The sequence below is a fragment of the Artemia sp. Qi Xiang Cuo genome, chromosome 2, assembly GCF_049724085.1.
Source record: "Artemia sp. Qi Xiang Cuo chromosome 2, ASM4972408v1, whole genome shotgun sequence".
NCBI lineage: Eukaryota > Metazoa > Arthropoda > Branchiopoda > Anostraca > Artemiidae > Artemia > Artemia sp. Qi Xiang Cuo.
Window position 1 is genome coordinate 39,226,663 of NC_142795.1, and position 25,944 is coordinate 39,252,606.

The window sequence follows — 25,944 nt, forward strand, 5'->3', positions numbered from 1 at the left end:
GATAAACTTTTTGTGAATATTGAGAAATCTGTAGCCTCTGATTTCTGTGAATCTGTGAAGTCTGTTGTTTCAGGTGATGGCATGAAGATTTTGCAGAAGTAGTATCTTGGAATAGTAAAAGGAATCCTGCTGTCATTTAGGGCCTTGGGTCGTCCCAAACTGTCAAGCTAGTTTTTTCGGACTTGTTTGGTAAAAGTGACGTGATAAAAAATGGTGTGAAAATCGGATACGAGATTTTCAGCGTTTATGACCTTATAAGTGTACCGCGTTGTTTCTTTAAGTGCAGGTCTCCTGGTCATGTTCTAAAATTTTACCAAGTTTAGTCATACCCATCAAAAGTTACGCGCCAGAGAAAATTTGTCTTATTTTCGAAAAAAGTGGAAACAACCCCTAAGAGTCACAGAACTTTAATGAAAATCATACCATCAGATTCAGCTTATCAGAGAACCCTACTGTGAAAATTTCAAGCTCCTATCTGCAAAAATGTGGAATTTTGTATTTTTCGCCAGAACAAAGATCACGGATGCGTGTTAATTTGTTTTTTTGTTATTTTTAATATTTACCCAGGGCTGATCCTATGGATCTACTAGTCCTAAAATATCGTGAGAGGGCTCATTCGAAAGAAAATCAAAAGTTCTAGTTCCCTTTTTAAGTTACCAAAGATATTGGAGGGCAACTTGGCCCCCACCTGCGCTTGTTTTTTTCCGAAGTCACCCAACCAAAATTTTAAGATAGCCATTTTGTTCAGCATAGTCAAAAATATAATGAATATGTCTTTGAGGATGACTTAATCCCCCACAGTTCCCGGGAGAAGGGTTGCAAGTTATAAGCTTTGCCCTTTGTTTACATTTAGTATTGGTTATTGGGAAGTATACAGGTTTTCTTGAGGAATTTATTTCTGGTGGGGGGGGGGGGGTTCGGAGTAGGGGCTACGGGGGAGAATCTTTTCATGGAGGATGTTTCCTTGGGAGAAGGGACATTTCTATAAAGGGGGCGCCAGATTTCCCAGCATTATTTAAAAAACGATCAGAAATTAAATACAAAGAACAAGTTTTTTTCAACTCAAAGTAAGGAGCAACATTAAAACTTAAAACGAACAGAAATGATTACATATATGAGGGGGTTCGCCCTCTAGTAATACCTCGCTCTTTGCGCTAAAGTTTTTTATCACTTTCAAAAGAGCTATCTATTCTAATTAACCGGCCTTTTTAATTCGAACAAAATTCAAACTTTAGCGTAAAGAGCGAGGTATTGACTAGGGGGCGAACTCCCTAATATACGTAATAAAAACATATGAATATAGAAATTCGTTACGTAAGTTAACTCGTATTTTATGTCAGAATTAAATTTCGAGAAAGCCATTTAGCCAAAAAAAGGAAAATTAATATGTGAATTTTCTTTTAATTATTCATGTACGATGAGCCAAAATCAAATCTGCATTAGTTCAAAAACGTTCAGAAATTAAATTTAAAAAAACAAGTTTTTACTGAAAGTAGGGAGCCATATTAAAACTTAAAACGAACAGAAATTATTCCGTATATGAAAAGGGCTGTCCCCTCCTCAACACCTCGCTCTTTACGCTAAAGTTTGTCTCTGTCTCGCAACTTATGTTTTAAAACTATAAAAAACTTCAGCGTAAAGAGCGAGGTGTTGAGGAGGGGACATCCCTTTCATATACAGAATAATTTCTGTTTGTTTTCAGTTTTAATGTCGCTCCTTACTTTCAGTTAAAAAAAAAACTATCTTTTCACTGGTAAAAATGTATAGCAGATTAAGAAACTGTAGTGCACTGTAGTGCAAAGTGTTGGAGGACTAAACAGTAGTTTTTGTTTAGTTCCCAATAAAAATTGAGATTGTACTGAGACAAAAACATAAGAAAAAAGTTCATAAGCAGCTATCTCGATTTTAGACTATAATTTCTTAGTGCGAGATACTTTAACGTATATGAATTCAATTATTATTGCCTATTCTTATGGGCAATTTATGATTATTTTCAATTTTTTTGCGATGTGAACTATTTTTATGCTCATTTTCTTATACTAGACTTTGTTTGACAGGCTAGAGAAGTTCCAACAGACTCTTTAGTCCCAAAGTCATCAGATGTTCCCTTGGTCCTTATCCTTCCTGACCTAATTGATGTAACTACAACGATGTCCCCATGTGAGTGCAGTACTCCTACAACCATAGCAACTACTGATTGTCCTACTGTCACGTGTCCTGAAATTTCGTCTACGACTATTACGGAAGCAACTTGCCCTACTTGCCCCGAGTGTCCGATGACAGTTTCGCCAACCCAATGCATAGAATCTAGCTCATGTCCTCCTTGCCCGGAGACGCCAATACCAACAACTCAAGGTTCCATGCCTACTACAAACACTGCTATCACAACTACTTGTCCTTTAGACTGTTCTCAATGTCCTCTGACTACTTCTACTGACAACATTAAAACTACTGGATTTACACGAACATCCCCAGGTACATGCCCTGTTTGTCCTGTTACTGAATGTCCGTTTTCGTGTCCCCCAATGTCCACTATTGCTAGCACTGTGTATCCAACGCAATGTCCTCAGTGTCCAAACAACGTTACATGTCCTGAAGTAACTTGTGAACCCTGTGGGACAAGCACAGAAACAACAATGCTTGGATTGATCACCACAACTTCCGGCAAGTAAACTTTGCATATCTTTCGATAATTTGTTAATTACTGCTATTATCCTGGATCCCTAAATAATATAAAACAGCATCTTAAGAATTTTTTTCCAATATAAGCAATAAATCTAACTTATCCTAGGCAAGAAATCAGAAATACCTCTGTTGGTACGTCAGAAAATTACCACATGAAAACTTGTTTGTTACTCTTGTGTCTTATTCCGTCAGTTAATTTTTGACACTGTATAGAAATAACTCCTCTAAGTTAACAAAGTAAGCACCTGACATAAGATAAATTTCTGGTTTTTAAGAGGTTTTGAAAAAACTCCTCGAATTGTTTCTGGAAATCCACTAAGACGTTGGAATCTTGTGAGTATTTTTTGTGTGCTTTTAAGGTAAAGCGTAAACTTGAAACTTTCGTAAATTTAATGATAAATAAAGGGGTATGTGAAATTTCCATTGAACAATGTGTCATCCCCTCCCTTAAGTAAGTACTAATAAGTTAAAAAGTTAAAAATGCTATTTGTCAATAAGGATGAACTATCTCTTGCTATTAAAAAAGTTGGCAAATGGTATGAATTTGTTAAAGTTGAGTCCGTTCCGTGAATCTTGAAATTTTAGGAAATTTTCAAGCTGAAGATTCTTAGGCTAAAATAGGGGAAGAGTGCAGCAGAACTAATGGAAAGCATACAAAAATATATATATATAAATCACACTTCCTCCATGCTTAAACAAGAAGATATTCACACACAGAACAAAAATTAATACAAACATAATCATAAAAAAGAATTCAAAAAAAGGTAGGAGAAAAAAAGAATAAACAAAGATAAACAGTGCAAGACTGCTCATAACGCAATCTGAAAAGGAATTAATTTGACGAGCAGCTCACTCGTCTGTATGCTTTGCGAGTACCTGACCACGATCTGGCCAAATATTTTCATCCCCGAACTTGTCTCTTGCCGCAATCAGAATATCATGACGGCGCTTTATTACAGATTCAGATATAAAACTTTTTGAACCAGCCAAGTTTGATTTGCTTTCAAGAGAGAGAGAGAGAGAACGATAATTTATTAGCCAAAATAACGCTTACATAATCTTTCAACAATCATCGGGGAAACCCATTGCGTTGTATATGATGGTTGTTTCCATCCTTATAATTTACAAGTATATATTTACACTTCACATATAAATCGAAATCACAAAAAAAAACAAGTAGTGAAAATATAACAACTTTTAACTATTAGCACACATTTTTGAACAATATTGTCGATAGACCATATATGACGTGGAAACGAATCACTAGCGAGACCTACTTAAATCAACTTAAATCCTTAACAGCTTCCCAGAAGGTAACATTTCAACCCACTCTTGAACTGGCTAACATTATCCTTCACCTTTACACCCTCAGGGAAATAATTCCACAGCTGTGGTCCTTCAAAATGCGCAAATAAGGATCCGCGTTGAGTCATCCGAGCTTCAGACACCATCCCTGAAGAATGCCTAGTCTCATAACAATAATAAAATGAGTTATATTTAAAAATTTCCCAAACGCGCTCCAGTGAATAACGATTCAAACATTGATAAACAAACATAGATAGTTAATAATCTCATAACTTATAAACAATTAGAATTTTCATTTTAGTGAAGCAACTCAAAGTACTATTTCCAAATCTCACACACTGTCCTAAGACACGAACAACTATATTTTGTAAAATGTGAACTCTTTTAAAACTTCACACAAAATGACTAGTCCACAGCAAACAACCATCGAATAGGTACGAACCGATAAGAGAATTATAAAGGATAATTAGAATTCTTGGTGATTGCTCATTCCTTAGCCTTCTTATAAGATCCAATCCTTTTGCCGCTTTTACTGCTACTGCATAACAGTGTAATGTCCAACTTAAATTGCAATCAAGATAAAAACCTAAATATTTTACACTAAAAGCTTTTTTTAAGAATACACCATTCAGACATATTTTATTATTTAAAATAATGGGAGTACCAATTCTACAAAAAGTCATAAAGTTTGCCTTAAAAACATTAACAGATAGACAGCTGCATCTCGTAAAACTTGCCAGTTAGTTTAGGGCCTTATTTGCCTTTTCAGTCAAAATATTTTCGCAAGATGATGTTATTGTAACTACAGTGTCATCAGTAAAGGCCTTGATTATAGGAATGTAGAATCGTATTGTATCTATATAAATGAGGTGGAGTATGGGCCCAAGCACCGAACCTTGTTGAACTCCGCAATGGACTCTATAGCTTCTTGATTTTCAGCCATCAACATTCACTCTTTAAGCGTTCTTCTTCTAAGATAAAACTCAAACTAACTCAAAGATACATCCTGAACACCTAAAAAACGTAGCTTGCTCAATACGATCTTAAAAACAACATTATCAAAAGCTTTGCTAAAATCTATGAAAATTGAAAGCACTAGCTACCCTTAGTAAAAATCTAGTATTCTGATATATCTTTTTGTCCATTTTGAATATTTTGAGAAAAGTAAATGCTGAATAAATAGCTGATTTTAAGCTTTAGACTGGGTATTTCAGTACTTACTGTGACAGACACTTTTTTTTACAATTCCGTGTGAAATCAATAGATTAAGCCCCTCTCTCTGCTCAAGAAGTAGTAAAATTCAATGTTTTTTTTTTATTTGTGTGTAGCATTACCAGTATAATCAAAATGGAGGGTCAAAGTTAATCTTAGAAATTCACTGCTTTTTCTATCTGAAAAATTTTCTTTTCTTTGAGAAAATTTCTCACTTTCAAAGGCAACCGATTTAAGTCGTGTTGTTTGTTTTTCCGTTGAATAAATGCATCTTTTGTTCCTCGATCTTGTTTCAGCTAAATTGCAAATGTCTTCTAATTTCTGTTCCCTGTAAATACCTATGGTTTCTTATGTGAAAAACACCCGGGTAAATCCAGATCTAGGTCCTCAAAAGTCGTAAGAATCCACAAGAATTTAAACTTTCAGATGTAAGATGTGAATATCGTTCATATAAGTTGTCTGCATTGTTGCTCTCTGTTTTCACGGATATGCCCTTCCCTCAGCCTCTTCAAAAAATTTATATATACGTGCTTGCATAAATTCTTATACTTGTATATGTGTGTCATCTTGTATATGAAGTTTTTTTCAAGAAATGTAGTATATTTTAAATGTTATTTTTGGTCAACCTAGCAGCCTAGCAAATAACCAACCATGGCCCATAGTATCTAAAAATTAAAAACATGTTGAAAAAACTGGCTAGTCATAAAAATTTGCAATTTGTAGGTAATTAAGGAATGGTAACTATTCTGTCGATTGGTCTTAATAGTAATATGCTGTTTTGAAAACAAATTTACGGGAATTTCAAAAAGTAGCCTGAAACCCATAAAAAATGGCTAGACCTATTTGCTCTTAAAGTACAGAATAATTAAAAATTAGATTATTAAAAATAGATGAATTTCATTAAAAATAAAATAGATTTGTTGACAACTAATCACAAAAGGCACTAGATATAACACCCCTTAAACAGCTCTCCATTATGTTCCAGTGCCCCCGCTAGTGGTCGAGAAGGAGTGCAAAAAGTACACATCAGTGCTACCCATGCAAAAAAAGTTATTTTCTTTTTTTCAAGCCAGGGGGCTGTAAATTTTCTGTATTTGTTTTTCGGTTATAGCAATTCTAATGGTGTACTTTTTGTTTTGATCCGACCTTTTTTCAATTACCATTTGTTTTAAAACACTTTTTCAGTTTTTGGTTACTATGGGCCGTGGTTTCTCTGTTCTAGTTGCAACTATCACTGAAACGCTCATGATAGCTATAAAAAATATGTGAGAAAAACTTGTCTTTCGTAGTGGTCAAGTTAAGAGCCTTTGGTAATAAGCTGAAGCTTTTACCTTTAACCGTAAAAAGACAATGGGGAGATTGTCCATATATTTAATGTAGAATTTATCGACAAAACGAACTATTCAATAGATTGTGTGTGTGTGTGTGTGTGTGTGTGTGTGTGTGTGTGTGTGTGTGTGTGTGTGTGTGTGTGTGTGTGTGTGTGTGTGTGTGTGTGTGTGTGTGTGTGTGTGTGTGTGTGTGTGTGTGTGTGTGTGTGTGTGTGTGTGTGTGTGTGTGTGTGTGTGTGTGTGTGTGTGTGTGTGTGTGTGTGTGTGTGTGTGTGTGTGTGTGTGTGTGTGTGTGTGTGTGTGTGTGTGTGTGTGTGTGTGTGTGTGTGTGTGTGTGTGTGTGTGTGTGTGTGTGTGTGTGTGTGTGTGTGTGTGTGTGTGTGTGTGTGTGTGTGTGTGTGTGTGTGTGTGTGTGTGTGTGTGTGTGTGTGTGTGTGTGTGTGTGTGTGTGTGTGTGTGTGTGTGTGTGTGTGTGTGTGTGTGTGTGTGTGTGTGTGTGTGTGTGTGTGTGTGTGTGTGTGTGTGTGTGTGTGTGTGTGTGTGTGTGTGTGTGTGTGTGTGTGTGTGTGTGTGTGTGTGTGTGTGTGTGTGTGTGTGTGTGTGTGTGTGTGTGTGTGTGTGTGTGTGTGTGTGTGTGTGTGTGTGTGTGTGTGTGTGTGTGTGTGTGTGTGTGTGTGTGTGTGTGTGTGTTTGTGTGTGTGTGTGTGTGTGTGTGTGTGTGTGTGTGTGTGTGTGTGTGTGTGTGTGTTTGTGTGTGTGTGTGTGTGTGTGTGTGTTTGTGTGTTTGTGTGTCTGTGTTTGTGCGTGTGTGTTTGTGTTTGTGTGTGTCTGTACAATTTAATGTCATTTAATACTGCTGTCGTTTCAAAAATATTTGATTATTGAAGATAGTCCGATTTCTAACAATGATATGCACCAAGCTTGAAAGTTTTGGTTTTCTTTTTTAAGGTTTTTGATTGTTATAATCCCTTGTCAAAATAGAGAATCATCATTTGTATTAATTGCAAATTTTCGTTCTTTAGGCCTTTCTACTGAAATTGTCTAACTGGTTGCATTCAAAAAGGTTTTCTTTTTTAAGGTTTTTGAATTGTTGCAATTCCTTGTAAAAATATATACAAATATTTTTGCAATTACCAGCATTTGGTCTTTACGCAATTTAACGTCATTTCATACTATCGTCTTTCCAAAATTATTTGATTATTGAAGCTAGGCCAACTTCTAACTACGATATGTACTAAGCTTGAAACTTTTTGATTTTTTTTTTAAAGTTTTTGAATTGTTGTAATCCCTTGTCAAAATAGAGACTCATCATTTGTAATAATTGCAAATTTTCGTTTTTTGAACCTTCTTACCGACATTATATAACTAGTTACGTTCAAAACTGTAAGCTAAATCACGTAGCGAGTTGATTTTATCTAACAAAAACAAGCTAATTTTTTTAATTTTTCCATTATTTTTGTAGTTTGAATTGCAACATTAAAACTATTGATCAGGCGCCTTAAATATTTTTTCAGTTCACATAATATCTTTAGCCATTCTGAACTGAACTTAAAACATTTTTCAACTTTTTTTCTTGTCTTAAAGACATTCCTTATACTTATAAGAAAAGAAATTCGGTAATGATATTTTCTTAACAACAATTTCTACTAAGCTTCAAACTTTTGGTTTTCATTTTTAAGGTTTTTGAATTGTTCTAATCCCTTGTTGAAATATATACAAGTATTTTTGCAATTACAAGTTTTTGCTCTTAACGCAATTTAATTTCATTTCATACTGAGGTATGTTCAAAGATAATTGATTTTAAAAAGATAATTGAAAATAATTGAAAACTATAAAGATAATTGAAAATTAAGGCTCTTATCGAATTTTCTCAAACTTCTGATCTATGTAGATCTTTTTTCAGGCGACAATATTCCAGGACATATATATATATATATATATATATATATATATATATATATATATATATATATATATATATATATATATATATATATATATATATATATATATATATATATATATATATATATATATATATATATATATATATATATATATATATATATATATGTATATATATATATATATATATATATATATATATATATATATATATATATATATATATATATATATATATATATATATATATATATATATATATATATATATATATATATATATATATATATATATATATATATATATATATATATATATATATATATATATATATACATATATACATATATATATATATATATATATATATATATATATATATATATATATATATATATATATATATATATATATATATATATATAATATGTTTGAAATGATAACTGAAAATTAATATATCAATGAAAATCAGATAGAAGTAGGACATATCGTTGAAACTTGCTTTTTCTTCATCATCCTAATGAAAATCGTCTTAGATTCTGATTCCTAAACCAAATTCTAGTTTAGATCCTTATTTCAGCTAACACTTTTAATCCAACAACCTGTCCTGAATGTCCAATTACTTGTCCTGAGGTAACCTGTCCAATGAATAATGGAACAACAATTTCAGGAATGACCAGCCCAACTTCAGGTGAACTTCCCCTTCTTAATTGTGCGGTAGACCATTATAACAGCTTTCCTTGTGTTTTTACGGCCTATGGTATATTTTTCTTTTTCTGGAAAAGTTGTTGGCATCAATCTTCTAACAATTTTGGGCCTATATGCAACTAGTCAACAGTTTATGTTGGTTTTCTCCCTAGATTTGTGTCTGTTCAATTTTCTTTTAGGGGAATCGACAGATGAGTGCTACCGTAGCGTATAAACAACAATATAAACAAAATCCCTTTTGTGGATCACGAAACAGAGAAGAAAATTTATGCGAAATTAGGTAAAATTTGCGGTTGGTTTTTGAAAAGTCTAATTTAACCTAATTACGGTGCTTATTTGGAAAATCTCCCGTCTACTAAATATTTAGACATGAACAAAATGGAATTGTCCTCGCTTTGAAATTAAACTTCTTAGGGATTCTGCAATGTTTGACTTGTGTAGAAACTTGAGCTAAATCTTGAAATATGTTGAAACAGAAACTCTATGCGTTTTCTGATATCCAGGAAATAGTTCTAGTAAAATGGATCTCGAGATCCCAGAGTCCAATTTGATTTTTATTATGGAATTTTTAACGTTCCTCTTGCGTAGTTATTAAGGAACACCGTGTAAAGTAATTACCCTAAGATGCTAAATAACTAATTCATATGCAAAGGAACTTGCTGTTTTTAACAAGTCAGAGTAAGTCTCGAAGTACTTTTCATGTTCTGGATATTTTCACTTTACCTGCATAAGTTCACCTGCAAGTTAGTCTTATTGAAAATCTACCGTCCCAACTTACTTCTCATCATTCTTGATAGCTACGTCTTTTTCGCGGAATGACGTTAATAAAATTGAAATATTTTAAAATAGCTTTAGTAGTTAGTTATGTCTATTTTCAAGTTGACATGTGGCAGTATTCCACAAGTAAGAAATATGCCCTTTATCAGGAAAAAAGTTTTAAATAAAAGTAAAGAGTGATATTAAAACTTAAAAAGAGCAGAAAGTTTGCTGTATATCAGGAGGGCTGCCAATAGGGTCAATCCTCCACTCTTCACAATAAAGTTTTGCTGGTACGTTACTGAAAACACTTTTGAGGGAAGCAAATATTGCCAGTGTGAAATTCCGAGTATTTTAGTACTGATATCATATCAAAACATTTGAATTTAAAGTTTGATTCTTTAAAACAAATGTGGGATAATAAAACCTTTCGCTCTTGAGGCATTATAAAAAATACTTCATATTGCATTGCCATTGCCCTTGTGGTAAAGCTTTGGGTTTTGTAATATTAGGTATACAAGTCAAAGCTTAGAGCCAAGATTCAGGAGTTAAGGGGACAGTAACCCTCCCTTCCCCCACATACAAGGTAATTTCACCCCGTTTTAAGTTTTATTGTATCTCTCTTTTATGTTAAAAAGCTTAGTCACGCAAAAATAAAATCACACCTAATATAAAATCATCTAGTGTACAAAATTGTAGCATTATACAAAATTATATTTTATTTTTAACATTAAATTGTGCGAATTACAAAAGCACGTAGATACAGCATTTTTAAAAGGAGCCCATAAACAGCTCTCTATAGTTTTTTAGTGCCCCTCCAGCAATGAAAAATAAAGAAAGGAAAGAAAAGGGGGGCATATCAGTGCTGCCAATTAAAAAAAAAGAGTAATTTTCCTTGTTGTTCAAGCCAGGGGACTGTGAGTTTCTCCTTTAAGGTTTTCAGCCATGGAGATCCCAATAGAGTACTTATTTTTTCAATCCGATACAATTTTTTTTTGGTTTAGGGTATTTATCAAAATTCCCATAACTTTGTTTTTGAAATAACGTTTTACTCTGAGGCTTAACCAAGTTAAGAGTTGCCATTTCTGAATCAGCACCAAATAGTAATTTTTTTTCACAAGCCAGTTTGTTCTTAAACGCGTTTTCAATATTTGGTTACTATGGACAATTGTTTGATCTCTAGGAGGTTGCAGCCACCACTAAAAAAAAATTTGAGACATTTTTGACAAAAAACATAGCACTTCCATTATGCCTTAATACTTAATATATATATATACAATATATGCAAGGCCGGATAAAGGGCAATTGGAACGATTGGACTCAATCGGGTTCCGCGTTTGAAAGGGCCCCACGCTGCCATCAAAATGAACAACTGATTTCTGAGATTTTGAAATGTTCTTAACAATTCTAGTAAGTGTTGCTTCTGGAGAGAGATCATTTTTCAGGCTAAAACCGATAAAAAAAACTATGTGATATCAACAATAAATCAGGATAGACTAAATAGTTTAGCAATTATGTTGATTTAAAGTAAAGACGCAAGGAAATTAGATTTTAAAATCGTTTTAGAAGAATTTACAGAACAAAAAATTTAAAAATACATTAATTCATGTGCCCGTATTCGGTATTGTAAATTTCAAAAGGAATTTTCAGCAGTTTCAGAATATTTAGGGGACACAAACGTAAATTAACGTAAGCACAAAATAAGTTCAAAACAGAACAAAAGAGGACAAACACGTAAGCTTAAACTGAACAAACTGGACCATCAAATGACACAAGATCAAGAGAACGACCTGAGAAATGCAGATGTACGGGTGATAAGGAACAACCTAGACCATCAAAATTGACAAGACTAATCCAAGCAGCTGAGGCCAAAGGCACTGAAACAAATGTCTGAAGCAATGATAAACGAAAATAAAGATCAAAGAAATATGAAGTTACAATATTAGCCAAACTGACAATTAGTACAAGTCAAAACGAAAGTATAGAACATAGAAATATGCAGTTAAAAGATAATTGGCAGTGAGAATCACAACGACTCAAAAACAAAAGTGAAGAACACAAAAAAGGCGTTACAAGACATGCGACAATGAGGATCAGAACGAATCAACATCAAAATGAAGAACCGGAAATATGTGCTTAGTATTTGTACGACAATGAGAACAAAGAAACTTGCAGTTAGAAGATAATCCGCACCGAGAATTACAAGCAACTTTAGGAATCAGAACGTGTCAAAAATGAAAGTGTAGAAAAAAGAATTGTAGGGTTAGCAGACAAGCTAAAGCGAGTATCAGAAAGTGTTAAAAATGACAGTGAAGAACAAAGAACTGTGCTGTTAGAAGATAATGAGAATCAGAACTAGTCAAAAATGAAAGTGCAGAACAAAAAAATATCATGTTAGAAGAACAAAACCATCAAAATATTTGATATCCCCAAACTGTGGCGTAAAACCCAGTAAAATCCTATAAAGATGCCGTAAACTTCGCAAGTTTTATTTACAAGTCATTGGGACTCTTCAACTGTGTATGTATTCAGTGTGGAGTCGTCCATTATCCCGCAGGAACAGTAGCCTACAAGGATGATCTACTTGGGGGGTTCTGTCTGCTTAGTTAAATTCCATTCCATTCCTGCATCAACAATCTCCACTTGAATTTATTTGGCTTTTATAGGACATTTCTTGCTCTCTAAAGAGCTCCATAAACAAATATGAAACTGGAACTCAGGTATTGCTTTAAATTCAATCAAAATAAGTGATGATTGAACCTTAAATAGTCATATTTTCAAAAGATCTGGACAAATTTATCACAAAATCAATTTAGCGGAACACCCATCAAAGACCCCTGAAGGTGGTTTTGAACCATATTCATACAGTGAAATGTACTTTTTAGACCCCAATGGAGATGCTTTTTACAAGGAGTGCCTTTCACATCTTTGAAATTATTAGAATTAGTCGTGACCCAATATCTTGTAAGATATATTGCGAGACACAAATAGCTATACTAAAGATTACATGAATGAAAATGTATATATATATATATATATATATATATATATATATATATATATATATATATATATATATATATATATATATATATATATATATATATATATATATATATATATATATATATATATATATATATATATATATATATATATATATATATATATATATATATATATATATATATATATATATATAGAGCCTGCCGCCGCGCCGATGAGGGATGACCGGCAGCGGCGGGGCCAAAAATAGCGCGCCACGTCGCGCCGCCGGTAAGATGTCGGCGGCGCGCCGCCGGCGCGATCAATGTTGACCGCAAACATTAATGTTTTCATCAGTCTTTCTCAAATCACAGTTTAAATTTACAACAGATTTGAGCCGATTCATGAGTTCAAAAATTCACAAGTCGCTGGCTGGAAACTGGTCTTCTTCGTTATTCATCAAGAGAAGTAGAAATCCGGTAGAAACAAAATGGCTGTGACGTTTCAGAACCCTTGCATAATACGAGTAGTTGAAGTATCTATTAGCTATGTATTCTTAATATAAATAATTATCAAAATTAGTATTTTCATAATGTCCTTTGCCTATATCTGTTTTGTCACTTTTAAAACAGTTGAAATCGGCGACTTTGATATTGATTGTTTTTTTTTTTTTTTGGTATTTTGGATTCCTAAAAAGCCTTATTTTATTAAAAACTGGTTTTTAATAACAATTTAAAAAAATACATTTTAAAGTTTTTTTTGGCTTCTTTATAGAATATATGTCATGTAGGCTAAGGCTGAACTGCTGCTTTTTTATTGATTTTGGCTGCTCTTTTGAATATTATTCATTTTTTCTTTTATAAACATATAAATACCTAATATCAGTCAAATTATAAACTGCATCTAAAAGGAGTAAATTTATCAAATTGAAAAATACATGATGAACACTTCACATGAGAACATTTCAGTTACAAAGAAACAAAAAACACTTAATGGTGTATTCGGTATGAAGAAAAATGAAGTGCCAGCTATTTTCTTAGGTAAAAAATAAAAAACTCATCCGTTTTAAATGTAATTAAATAAAATAATATGCAGATTGGAGTAGCTCCAGGAAGATGTTGGGATTTTCATCAAAGTTCGTCACTTTTAATCCAAGTAAAATGTTAGGACACTTACTATCAGTTATTGAGTTTAAGCTTTGATTTCCAAATGCTCACAAAAATTACCAAAGTTAAAAAAGTCGCAACAATGAGTCATATGTGGTCAAAATACTCAAAGACTCCTCTTTGATCCCTACCCAGGCTCAAAGCTTCTGCTATGGTCATTTCCATTGAAATCTCCAAAGAGTTTTTTTTTTTAAATAGCTTTTAAGCATAGTTAGGGGTATTTAACCTTTTTTGCTTTTCTTCAAAGCTTCGAAAAAAGTGTTATAATATTCCAAATGTTACATTTGTTATATTTGTGCATATTTTCGGTAATCATTTGTGGGGTGATCGAATTTCTTAAACCACTGTAGATACTTAAGTAGTAAGTTATATAAAGTTTCTGAATACACATGCACTTTCACCAGCCTGAGGCATGGATATGTGTGTAGTTTAACCGGTACATTGGGTTACCAGGGCCAGTTACCTATTACTATGAACCCGACATGGCTTGGCAGACAGGTTTTCTATTATGACACTCATTTTTTGTGTGTCAATCGCTTAGAGAAAGCTGGTGCTTACTCCATATGATAACTTGATTAGTCAGTTTTTTAAAAAACTTGGCAAGCTATAATGTACTCAATTAAAAACCCTATATAATGTCCATTTACTGCATTCCAATAACTTTGAAAACAATGGATTTGTCAATTTTCAATGTGAGTACACATTTTATTCTTTTATTTCCCAAAAAATAAATTTAAAGACAAACGTTTTGCTAGTGAATTAAAATGTCATATGAGCTGAGCCCCCCTCCCCTCCACCCATACAAAATAATTAGTGGGGGACGAGTATCTTTAAGAGAAACATAACAGCGTGCTTTTTCTCCTATGTAAATAAAATATCTCCAATCTGAGTATTGTTACAAGGTTGCATTTTTTTGAAAATTAGAATCTTATCATTCGGACAAACGTTTTTTACTAGCAGGCAGTATTTTTTTTCTGGTTTGAATGACAAGCTTGAGTGTTACAAAGAGTGTGACAGTTTTGGGGGTCAAATTTCACAGGCTCTTGCTATAAATGGATTTTGTCTAATTTCAGTACCACGGCGGATGACTTTAGAACATAATTAGCATGGGAGAGGGCCTAGCTGCCCTCCATTTTTTTTTGGTCACTTAAAAAGGACAATGGAACTTTTAATTTCCGTTCGACTGAGCCCCCCGGGTAATTCTAGGACTAATGGGCCGGTACGATCACCCCAGGGAAAAAAAAACAAAAAAAAAACAAGTAGGCCATAGCATACATCCGTGATCTTTCTTCTGGCAAAAAATACTAAACTCCACAGTTTTGCAGATAGGAGCTTTTAACTTATATAGTAAGGTTCTCTGATGGTGTAATTTTCATTAAAGGTCTATGAGTTTTAGAGGGTGTTTCCCCCTTTTTTCGAAAACAAGGCAAATTGTTCTGAGGCACATAGCTTTTGACCGGTATAGCTAAACTTGATGAAACTGATATATTTGAAATCATCATCATAAGGATTCGCTCTTTACGCTAAAGTTTTTTATTGTTTAAAAAAATGAAGTTCTGAGACAGGGTCAAACTTTAGCGTACAGAGCGAGGTGTTGAGGAACGGGCAGTCCCTTTCATATAGAGAATAATTTCTGTTCGTTTTAAGTTTTAATGTCGCTCCTTACTTTCAGTTTTAAAAACTTGTTTTTTTTTTATTTAATTTCTGATCATTTTTTAGTTAATGCACCTTTTATTTGCATAAGAATTTTACTTTTCTTTTGCTAAATGGATGTCTTTACAAATTAACTTACGTAACTAACTTCTATATTCGTATATCTTTCTTCTGGCAAAAAATACAAAGTTGCAGATTTTTTGCAGATATGAGCTTGAAACCTATGTAATAGGGTTTTCTGATACGCTGAATCTGACGGTGTGATTTCATTAATATTCATTCACTTGTAGGGGATGTTTCCCCCCTCTTAAAAAAATCGGGTAAATTTCGGGTAAAAAGACATCAAAATTTCGTTTTAAAAAGTTTGTATTACTATTGAGCCGTATCGCTTGTTTTTTTATTGTTTTTTTTATTACCTGTATGTTATTACGTATATGAGGGGGAGGGTTCTCACACCAGTAAATACCAAACTCATCTAGTTAAAAGTTAGAAAAAAATTTTGATTAAAAACACCCAGAATCACAAAGGCCGTTTAATTGGAAGATATAGCGCGTTTGAAAGCACTAAAAAAAAAAATTGTGGCGTAAAGATCGAAGCATTGACTTGGGGGAGAACCCCCTCACATACATTATAATTTCTGTTCGTTTTTATTTAGCAGTAAGAAGAAGGAAGGTAAAGAAATTAATAATAGGAGCACCTTTAAGCCATTATATGCATCACGCCTTAATGAGCAATAAACTTTTTGCATTTAAACAAGAGGAGGGCAAAGGTGAGTGAAGTATCTTTTAAAGGCATTTTGGAGAAAAATATTGTTTCAACATTAAAATCTCCAGTACGTGTTAGACCAGATCATAACCCCCAAAGTCACTTCTGTTATCAGTCGTAATTTAAAAAGATTTTTTTTTCCTGTATTGTTTGTAGGCGGTAGCGTACATTAGGAGAGGGCTACATGAGCAATCCTCCCCTCCATCGAGATCTTCATAAAAGGGAAAAGGAGGATTTGTATGCAAACTATTAAATGGAAAAACAAGTCACAGCAACTAGTTTTGGCCCATATTCTGTAATAATACAAGGTTAAAATTAGCCCCTGATTTGTATTAACATTTTCATCTAGGACCAATTTCAGCCTGGTGCTATAAACGATCATAAACGGCCGAAAATGCTCGTTTTGAGTTTGACTCGATTATTTATTGTAATTTCTTTTCAGTTTGGGTTTCATTTATTTATAGATGCTGATTAGAGGTAGTTTCATCTTTGGTAGATTATTTTATTTTAGTTTTGCTCAATTTTTGTTTAATGGAAGTCCTTATATCTCTTTGAAAAACTTGTTTTTTAGAAAAAGTCAGTATTAAGTTGTTGTTCAAATTCTTACTTGAGTAGATACAACTGTGAAGGATCTAAGCCCTTTTTGGTCATTGATAGACTAGGCAATGGGATATTATAGTGAACTTAGCTATAAATTTAATAACATAAAATATTTGATTCAAGATGTGAAACGCAAAAAGAACCTTATTCGGCATTGGGCCAGGTTTATAGACTGCCTATAGACGGTCCGTAATTTAAGCTACTAAAAGTATAAAACTATAGAGTTGTTTATTGAACAATTCGTTGCTTCACGAAAAGGCAAGGGAAGATTTGGTTTTCTTGTAATCTTCAAGAACTTAGTGCTAATTTCAGTTGAGTTTGGTAAAATTTAACCTTGGCTTATTCTATTTATTCCAGCATCGTTGGATTTTTACTCTATATGTGGCAATGGAGTTTTTCTAATACTAAGTATTAATAAAAAAAAATTAGTAAAAAATAGTGTAGCATTTGAAAATTAAATTATGTTTTGTATACCAATTTGACCAAATTAAGAGACCTATTGTTTAATTAAAATAGGAAGCTTTTTTAAAAGTATAAAATGCTTTAATTTAGAGAGTATCATATTGAAAATATGCTTGGGCCAGGTTTATAGACTGCCTATAGACGGTCCGTAATTTAAGCTACTAAAAGTCTAAAACTTTAGAGTCGTTTATTGAAAAATTCGTTGCCCCACGAAAAAGCAAGGGAAGATTTAGTTTTATTGTAATCTTCAAGAACTTACTTTTTATTTCAGTTGAGTCTTTGAAAATTTAACCTTGGCTTTTTCGATTTATTTCAGCATCATTGTGTTGTAACTCTATATGTGGCAATGGAGTTTTCCTAATACTAAGTATTAATAACAAAAAATTAGTAAAAAATAGTTTCGCAATTGAAAATTAAACTATGTTTTTGAGGCCAATTTGACCAAATTAAGAGACGTATTGTTTAATTAAAATAGGAAGCTTTTTTAAAAGTATAAAACGCTTTAATTTAGAGAGTATCATATTAAAAATATGCTGGGCTTAGCCTCCATCTAGGACTTCCGCTCTTTTCTTTATGTGTTTAAGTAGCTTGAAATTTAGGTGTTTAAGCTTGCAAGCTACCTACTGAGAAAACTGAAAATAATTTTATTTTAGGAAGTTGTTGATCAAACCCCCAGCAAAAGCGAGCAAAGTTGGATGTCACCCCTGACAGCAATGTGAGTCATAGCAAAATACACCATGAAAATACCCCCTTGCACATTTTCGAAGATTCGAGAGCTACAAGAAAACAGATAAGGATGCTTATAAAAACACAAGAAAAAGATAGACACTCACTTCTATTTAAAGGAAGAGATGTGAGACGCTATGCTCAGTTAAACAATGGAAGGAAGCATCCTATAGTGTTGTTATGCTAAATTTCCAATTGGTCTGTGAATGTTCGTTTCTAAAAGCAGTATTGTTTTTATTTCAAATAAAATTCGTTGGCTTTTTTAATGCTCCCATTACTCAAAGGGTCCAGATATTCTTAGAATATAGTTTATATCCTAGCCCCCCTGCGATATAACCTATTCATCACTTGAAAAGCCCATATCTGAGGTAGTCACGGCTATTTTTTTGTTTATCAAGGAATTATCTGAATGCATTTAAGGTATAGTATGAACGGCTAGCAAAAAAAACGAAAGTACTACCACTAGTAACAACTCACTGCACTAAAAAACCATTTATTTCATTGAAATGCAATAGATGGAATATTTCAGAAGTGTTATTTCGTGGCTAATCTAGTCAAAGATTTGTCTCCCGTCACAGTTACATTCTCTTGATTTTTCAAATTTTATTTTGAATTTCTTTCATTGACATGATAGAGTTGGAATATTTCAGTAGTATTTTGTTGTAATTTACCATCTCACAGTTACATTCTCTTAATTTTTCAAAGTTTATTTTGAATTTCTATCATTGAAATGCAAGAGTTGGAATATTTCGGTAGCGAATTTATGGCAAATCCAGTGAAGAATTTTTTTTTTGAAACGCTTTCTGGGTCTCATTACAAAAATGACGTTCCTCCCAAAAACATAAGTTGTTCCCACAAAAGGATTTTCGTTCTTAATTAGAAAAAATTAAAAAAAACACTTTTTCCCACAAAATAAGTTTTTCAAAGAAAAGTAAAGAACTCCATTAAACAAAAATAACATCAAATAATCTACCAATCGTGAAACTGCCACAAATCAGCATCGATAAATAAATGAAACCCAAAATGAACAGAAATTACAATAATTAACCGAGTCAAACTCAAAACGAGCAGAAATTAACACAAGTTGGGCGCGAAACCCCTATGCCTTCCCAAGGCCAGAACAAAATTTGCACTTTACTGAAAAATACAAGTGAATGATTCGAATTGTAAGAAGGAACTGAACAAACATCACTCCATTTTTAAGACATTTTAACATAAGTTGGACGCAAAACACCTATGCCTTCGCAAGACACGAACAAAATTTGCACTTTACTGAAAAAATACAAATTGTTTTACTTTTACACCTTTAATAAATCAAATTATATTAACATTTTGATCACTAAATATCAATATATGTATATTAAACTGATAATGCACATTCACTTCTATTTTTTAGGAAAGTGCGAATTTTGTTCTGGCCTTGGGAAGGCATAGGGGTTTCGCGCCCAAATTATGTTAATTTCTGGTCGTTTTGAGTTTGACTCAGTTAATTATTGTAATTTCTGTTCATTTTGGGTTTCATTTATTTCCCAATGTTGATTTGTGGCAGTTTCACGATTGGTAGATTATTTGATGTTATTTTTGCTAATGTTTAGTTTAATGGAGTTCTTTACTTTTCTTTGAAAAAATTATTTTGTGGAAAAAGTGTTTTTTTTTAATTTTTCTAATTAAGAAACTGAATTACAAAATCAAAATTAAATTGCATTTACTGCTTTTCATTTAAACTAATGCAGTTTCTATAAAAAAATTTGAAATTATTTCGTTTAAACTATTGCAGTTTCTATAAAAATGACTGAATTACAAAATCAAAATTAAATTACATTTACTACTTTTCGTTTAAATTAATGTAGTTTCTATAAAAAATTTGAAATTATCTCGTTTAAACTATTGAAGTTTCTATAAGGTTAAGTTAAAAGGCTGCTCACCAAGTTTAGCCAAATAAAAGCGTCTATTTGCAGCATTCCCCTTCATCTTCCAAATTGTAAGAAGGAACTGAATGTATATCATCCCATTCTTAAGGTATTTTATACGTTATATCTTGGAAATTAAGTCTCTCTCTTCTTATCAGATTCAAACGCTTAATACCTACAAGCATATGCGAGTCAAATTTCATCTTAAAGTGCTAACGTATCTGATAAAACCTCTAATTTTCACCTTTTTCTTCATTAAGTATCAATTACTTCAAGAAATTAATTCCACATTTTTGCAGATAGGAGCTTGAAACTTCCGAAGTAGGGTTTTCTCATACGCTGAATCGGACGGTATGATTTTGAAACCGTGTCACTCTTTACTTACAGTTCGTTACCACGAACTGTTTGAAAAAATATTAGTGTTGTTCCTTACTTTCAGTTGGAAAAAAAAACTAGTCGCTCCTTACTTACAGCTCGTTACCACGAACTGTTTGAAAAAATATTAGTGTTCTTCCTTACGCGATAGACTTATTAGAGTGACAAAAAACTTCTTTTTTTTCCACAACCCACAAGAGGACATTTTTCAACTAAAAGTAAAGAGCTACTAGACTAAATCAAACATGTGGTGAAATAATAGCGAAAAATTGTTCAAACCTAAATTTTCTGTAAAGCTATGACGGTTTTTAGAGTTTCGGTTACTATGGAACCTTGTCGCTCCTTACTTACAGTTTGTTACCACGAACTCTTTGAAAAAATATTAGTTTTGATCCTTACTTTCAGATGAAAAAAAAACTAGTAACTAATTAAGTACAGTTAGTTACCGCGAACTTATTGAAAAAATATTAGTGTTGTTCCTTACTCGATAGACCTATTAGAGAGACAAAAAACTTTTTTTTTCCACAACCCACAAGAGGACATTTTTCAACTAAAAGTAAAGAGCTACTAGACTAAATCAAACATGTGGTGAAATAATAACGAATAATTGTTCAAACTTAAATTTTCTGTAGAGCTATGTTTAGCGATAAACTTATTAGAGTGACAAAAACTTTTTTCTTGGGTTGACCTAGGTTCACTTAGAGTCGCGCGCGACACTAAGTGAACCTAGATCAACCCAAGAAAAAAGTTTTTGTCACTCTAATAAGTTTATCGCTAGACATAGCTTTACAGAAAATTTAAGTTTGAACAATTATTCGTTATTATTTCACCACATGTTTGATTTAGTCTAGTAGCTCTTTACTTTTAGTTGAAAAATGTCCTCTTGTGGGTTGTGGAAAAAAAAAGTTTTTTGTCACTGTAATAGGTCTATCGCGTAAGGAACAACACTAATATTTTTTCAAACAGTTCGTGGTAACGAACTGTAAGTAAGGAGCGACTAGTTTTTTTTCCCAACTGAAAGTAAGGAACAACACTAATATTTTTTCAAACAGTTCGTGGTAACGAACTGTAAGTAAGGAGCGACACGGTTCAATAGTAACCGAAACTCTAAAAACCGTCATAGCTTTACAGAAAATTTAAGTTTGAACAATTTTTCGCTATTTTTTCACCACATGTTTGATTTAGTTTAGTAGCTATTTACTTTTAGTTGAAAAATGTTCTCTTGTGGGTTATGGAAAAAAAAAGTTTTTTGTCACTCTAATAAGTCTATAGATTAAGGAACAACGCTAATATCTTTTCAATCAGTTCGTGGTAACGAAATGTAAGTAAGGAACGACTAGTTTTTTTTTCACACTGAAAGTAAGGAACAACACTAATATTTTTTCAAACAGTTCGTGGTAACGAACTGTATGTTAGGAGCGACACGGTTTCAAAATCATACCGTCCGATTCAGCGTATGAGAAAACCCTACTTCGGAAGTTTCAAGCTCCTATCTGCAAAAATGTGGAATTAATTTCTTGAAGTAATTGATACTTAATGAAGAAAAAGGTGAAAATTAGAGGTTTTATTGTTTTATCAGATACGTTAGCAATTTAAGATGAAATTTGACTCGCATATGCTTGTGGGTATTAAGCGTTTGAATCTGATAAGAAGAGAGAGACTTAATTTCCAAGATATAACGTATAAAATACCTTAAAAATGGGATGATATACATTCAGTTCCTTCTTAAAATTTGGAAGATGAAGGGGAATGCTGCAAATAGACGCTTTTAATTGGCTAAACTTGGTGAGCAGCCTTTTAACTTAACTTTATAGAAACTTCAATAGTTTAAACGAGATAATTTCAAATTTTTTATAGAAACTACATTAGTTTAAAAGAAAAATAGTAAATGCAATTTAATTTGATTTTGTAATTCAGTCATTTTTAAAGAAACTGCAATAGTTTAAACGAAATAATTTCAAATTTTTTTATAGAAACTGCATTAGTTTAAATGAAAAGTAGTAAATGCAATTTAATTTTGATTTTGTAATTCAGTTTGTTAATTAGAAAAATTAAAAAAAAAACTTTTTCCACAAAATAAGTTTTTCAAAGAAAAGTAAAGAACTCCATTAAACTAAAAATTAGCAAAAATAACATCAAATAATCTACCAATCGTGAAACTGCCACAAATCAACATCGATAAATAAATGAAACCCAAAATGAACACAAATTACAATAATTAACTGAGTCAAACTCAACACGACCAGAAATTAACATAAGTTGGGCGCGAAACCCCTATGCCTTCCCAAGGCCAGAACAAAATTTGCACTTTACTGAAAAATATAAGTGAATGTGCATTGTCAGTTTAATATACATATATTGATATTTAGTAATCAAAATGTTAATATCATTTGATTTATTAAAGGTGTAAAAGTAAAACCATTTGTATTTTTTCAGTAAAGTGCAAATTTTGTTCGTATCTTGGGAAGGCATAGGTGTTTTGCGTCCAACTTATGTTAAAATGTCTTAAAAATGGAGTGATGTTTGTTCAGTTCCTTCTTACAATTCGAATCATTCACTTGTATTTTTCAGTAAAGTGCAAATTTTGTTCTGGCCTTGGGAAGGCATAGGGGTTTCGCGCCCAACTTGTGTTAATTTCTGCTCGTTTTGAGTTTGACTCGGTTAATTATTGTAATTTCTGTTCATTTTGGGTTTCATTTATTTATCGAGGCTGATTTGTGGCAGTTTCACGATTGGTAGATTATTTGATGTTATTTTTGTTTAATGGAGTTCTTTACTTTTCTTTGAAAAACTTATTTTGTGGGAAAAAGTGTTTTTTTTAATTTTTTCTAATTAAGAACGAAAATCCTTTTGTGGGAACAACTTATGTTTTTGGGAGGAACGTCATTTTTGTAATGAGACCCAGAAAGCGTTTCAAAAAAAAATTCTTCCCTGGATTTGCCATAAATTCGCTACCGAAATATTCCAACTCTTGCATTTCAATGATAGAAATTCAAAATAAACTTTGAAAAATTAAGAGAATGTAGCTGTGAGAAGGTAAATTGCAAGAAAACACTACTGAAATATTCCAACTCTTGCATTTCAACGAAAGAAATTCAAAATGAACTTTAAAAAATCAAAAGAATGTAACTGTGACATGGTAAACCATTCTGTGACTAGGTAAACAACGACAGAACACTACTGAAATATTCAAACTCTTGCATTTCAATGAAATAAATGGTTTTGTAGTGCAGTGAGTTGTTACTAATAGTAGTACTTTCGTGTTTTTTGCAAGCCATTCATACTATACCTTAAATGCATTCAGATAATTCCTTGATAAAAAAAAAATAGCCGTGACTACCTCAGATATGGGCTTTTCAAGTGATGAATAGGTTATATCGCGGGGGGCTAGGGTATAAACTATATTCTAAGAATATCTGGACCCTTTGAGTAATAGTAGTATTAAAGAAGCCAACGAATTTTAATTGAAATCAAAAAAATACTGCTTTTAGAAACGAACATTCACAGACCAATTGGAAATTTAGCATAACAACACTATAGAATGCTTCCTTGCATTGTTTAACTGAGCATAGCGTCTCACATCTCTTCCTTTAAATAGAAGTGAATGTCTATCTTTTTCTTGTGTTTTTATAAGCATCCTTACCTGTTTTCTTGTAGCACTCGAATCTTCGAAAATGTGCAAGGGGGTATTTTCATGGTGTATTTTGCTATGACTCACATTGCTGTCAGGGGTGACATCCAACTTTGCTCGCTTTTGCTGGGGGGTTTGATCAACAACTTCCTAAAATAAAATTATTTTCAGTTTTCTCAGTAGGTAGCTTGCAAGCTTAAAGACCTAAATTTCAAGCTACTTAAACACATAAAGAAAAGAGCGGAAGTCCTAGATGGAGGCTAAACCCAGCATATTTTTAATATGATACTCTCTAAATTAAAACGTTTTATACTTTTAAAAAAGCTTCCTATTTTAATCAAATAATAGGTCTCTGAATTTGGTCAAATCGGTATCCAAAAGATAATTTAATTTTCAATTGTGAAACTATTTTTTTTTTACTCATTTTTTTGTTATTAATACTTAGTCTTAGGAAAACTTTATTACCACATATAGAGTTACAACACAACGATGCTGAAATAAATAGAAAAGGCCAAGGTTAAATTTTCAAAAACTCAACTGAAATCAAAAGTAAATTCTTGAAGATTACAAGAAAACCAAATCTTCCCTTGCCTTTTCGTGAGGCAACGAATTGTTCAATAAATGACTCTAAAGTTTTAGACTTTTAGTAGCTTAAATTACGGACCGTCTAAAGGCAGTCTATAAACCTGGCCCAAGCATATTTGCAATATGAAACTCGCTACATTAAAGTTTTTTATACTTTTAAAAAAGCTTCATATTTTGATCAAATAATACATCTCTTAATTTAGTGAAATTTGTAGCCAAAACAAAATTTATTTTTCAAATGTGAAACTGTTTTTTACTCATTTTTTTGTTATTAATACTTAGTCTTAGGAAAAATTCATAACCACATATAGAGTTAAAAAACAATGATGCTGAAATAAATAGAAAAGGCCAAGGTTAAATTTTCATAAACTCAACTGAAATCAAAAGTAAGTTCTTGAAGATTACAAGAAAACCAAATCTTCCCTTGCCTTTTCGTGAAGCAACGAATTGTTCAATAAACAACTCTATAGTTTTAGACTTTTAGTAGCTTAAATTACGGACCGTCTATAGGCAGTCTATAAACCTGGCCCAATGCCGAATAAGGTTCTTAATGCGTTTCACATCTTGAATGAAATATTTTATGTTATTAAATTTATAGCTATGTTCACTATAATATCCCATTGCCTATTCCATCAAGGGCCAAAAAGGGCTTAGATCCCTCACAGTGGTAGCTACTCAAGGAAGAATTTGAATAACCCTTTTATATTGACTTTTTCTAAAAAATAAGTTTTTCAAAAAAAGGTAAAGAATTCCATTAAACAAAAATTGAGCAAAAATAAAATCAAATAATCTACCAAACGTGAAACTACCACTAATCAGCATCTATAAATAAATGAAACCCAAACTGAAAAGAAATTACAATAAATAATCGAGTCAAACTCAAAACGAGCATTTTCGGCCGTTTATGATCGTTTATAGCACCAGGCTGAAATTGGTCCTAGATGAAGATGTTAATACTAATCAGGGGCTAATTTTAACCTTGTATTATTACAGAATATGGGCCAAAACTAGTTGCTGTGACTTGTTTTTTCATTTAATAGTTTGCATACAAATCCTCCTTTTCCCTTTTATGAAGATCTCGATGGAGGGGAGGATTGCTCATGTAGCCCTCTCCTAATGTACGCTACCGCCTACAAACAATACAGGAAAAAAAAAATCTTTTTAAATTACGACTGATAAAAGAA

The 25,944-nt window shown here is 32.5% G+C and overlaps 1 protein-coding gene across 1 annotated transcript in view; it reads left to right on the plus strand.

Annotated features, from left to right (window-relative positions):
- Positions 1-25,944, plus strand: part of LOC148955217 (uncharacterized) — a 382,412-nt gene that overhangs the window by 78,483 nt on the left and 277,985 nt on the right. Inside the window, exons 5-6 of the mRNA XM_089106626.1 lie at positions 2,058-2,664; positions 9,019-9,129. Of these exons, the coding sequence (XP_088962752.1) occupies positions 2,058-2,664; positions 9,019-9,129 (718 nt within the window). The remainder of the gene's footprint in view (positions 1-2,057; positions 2,665-9,018; positions 9,130-25,944) is intronic.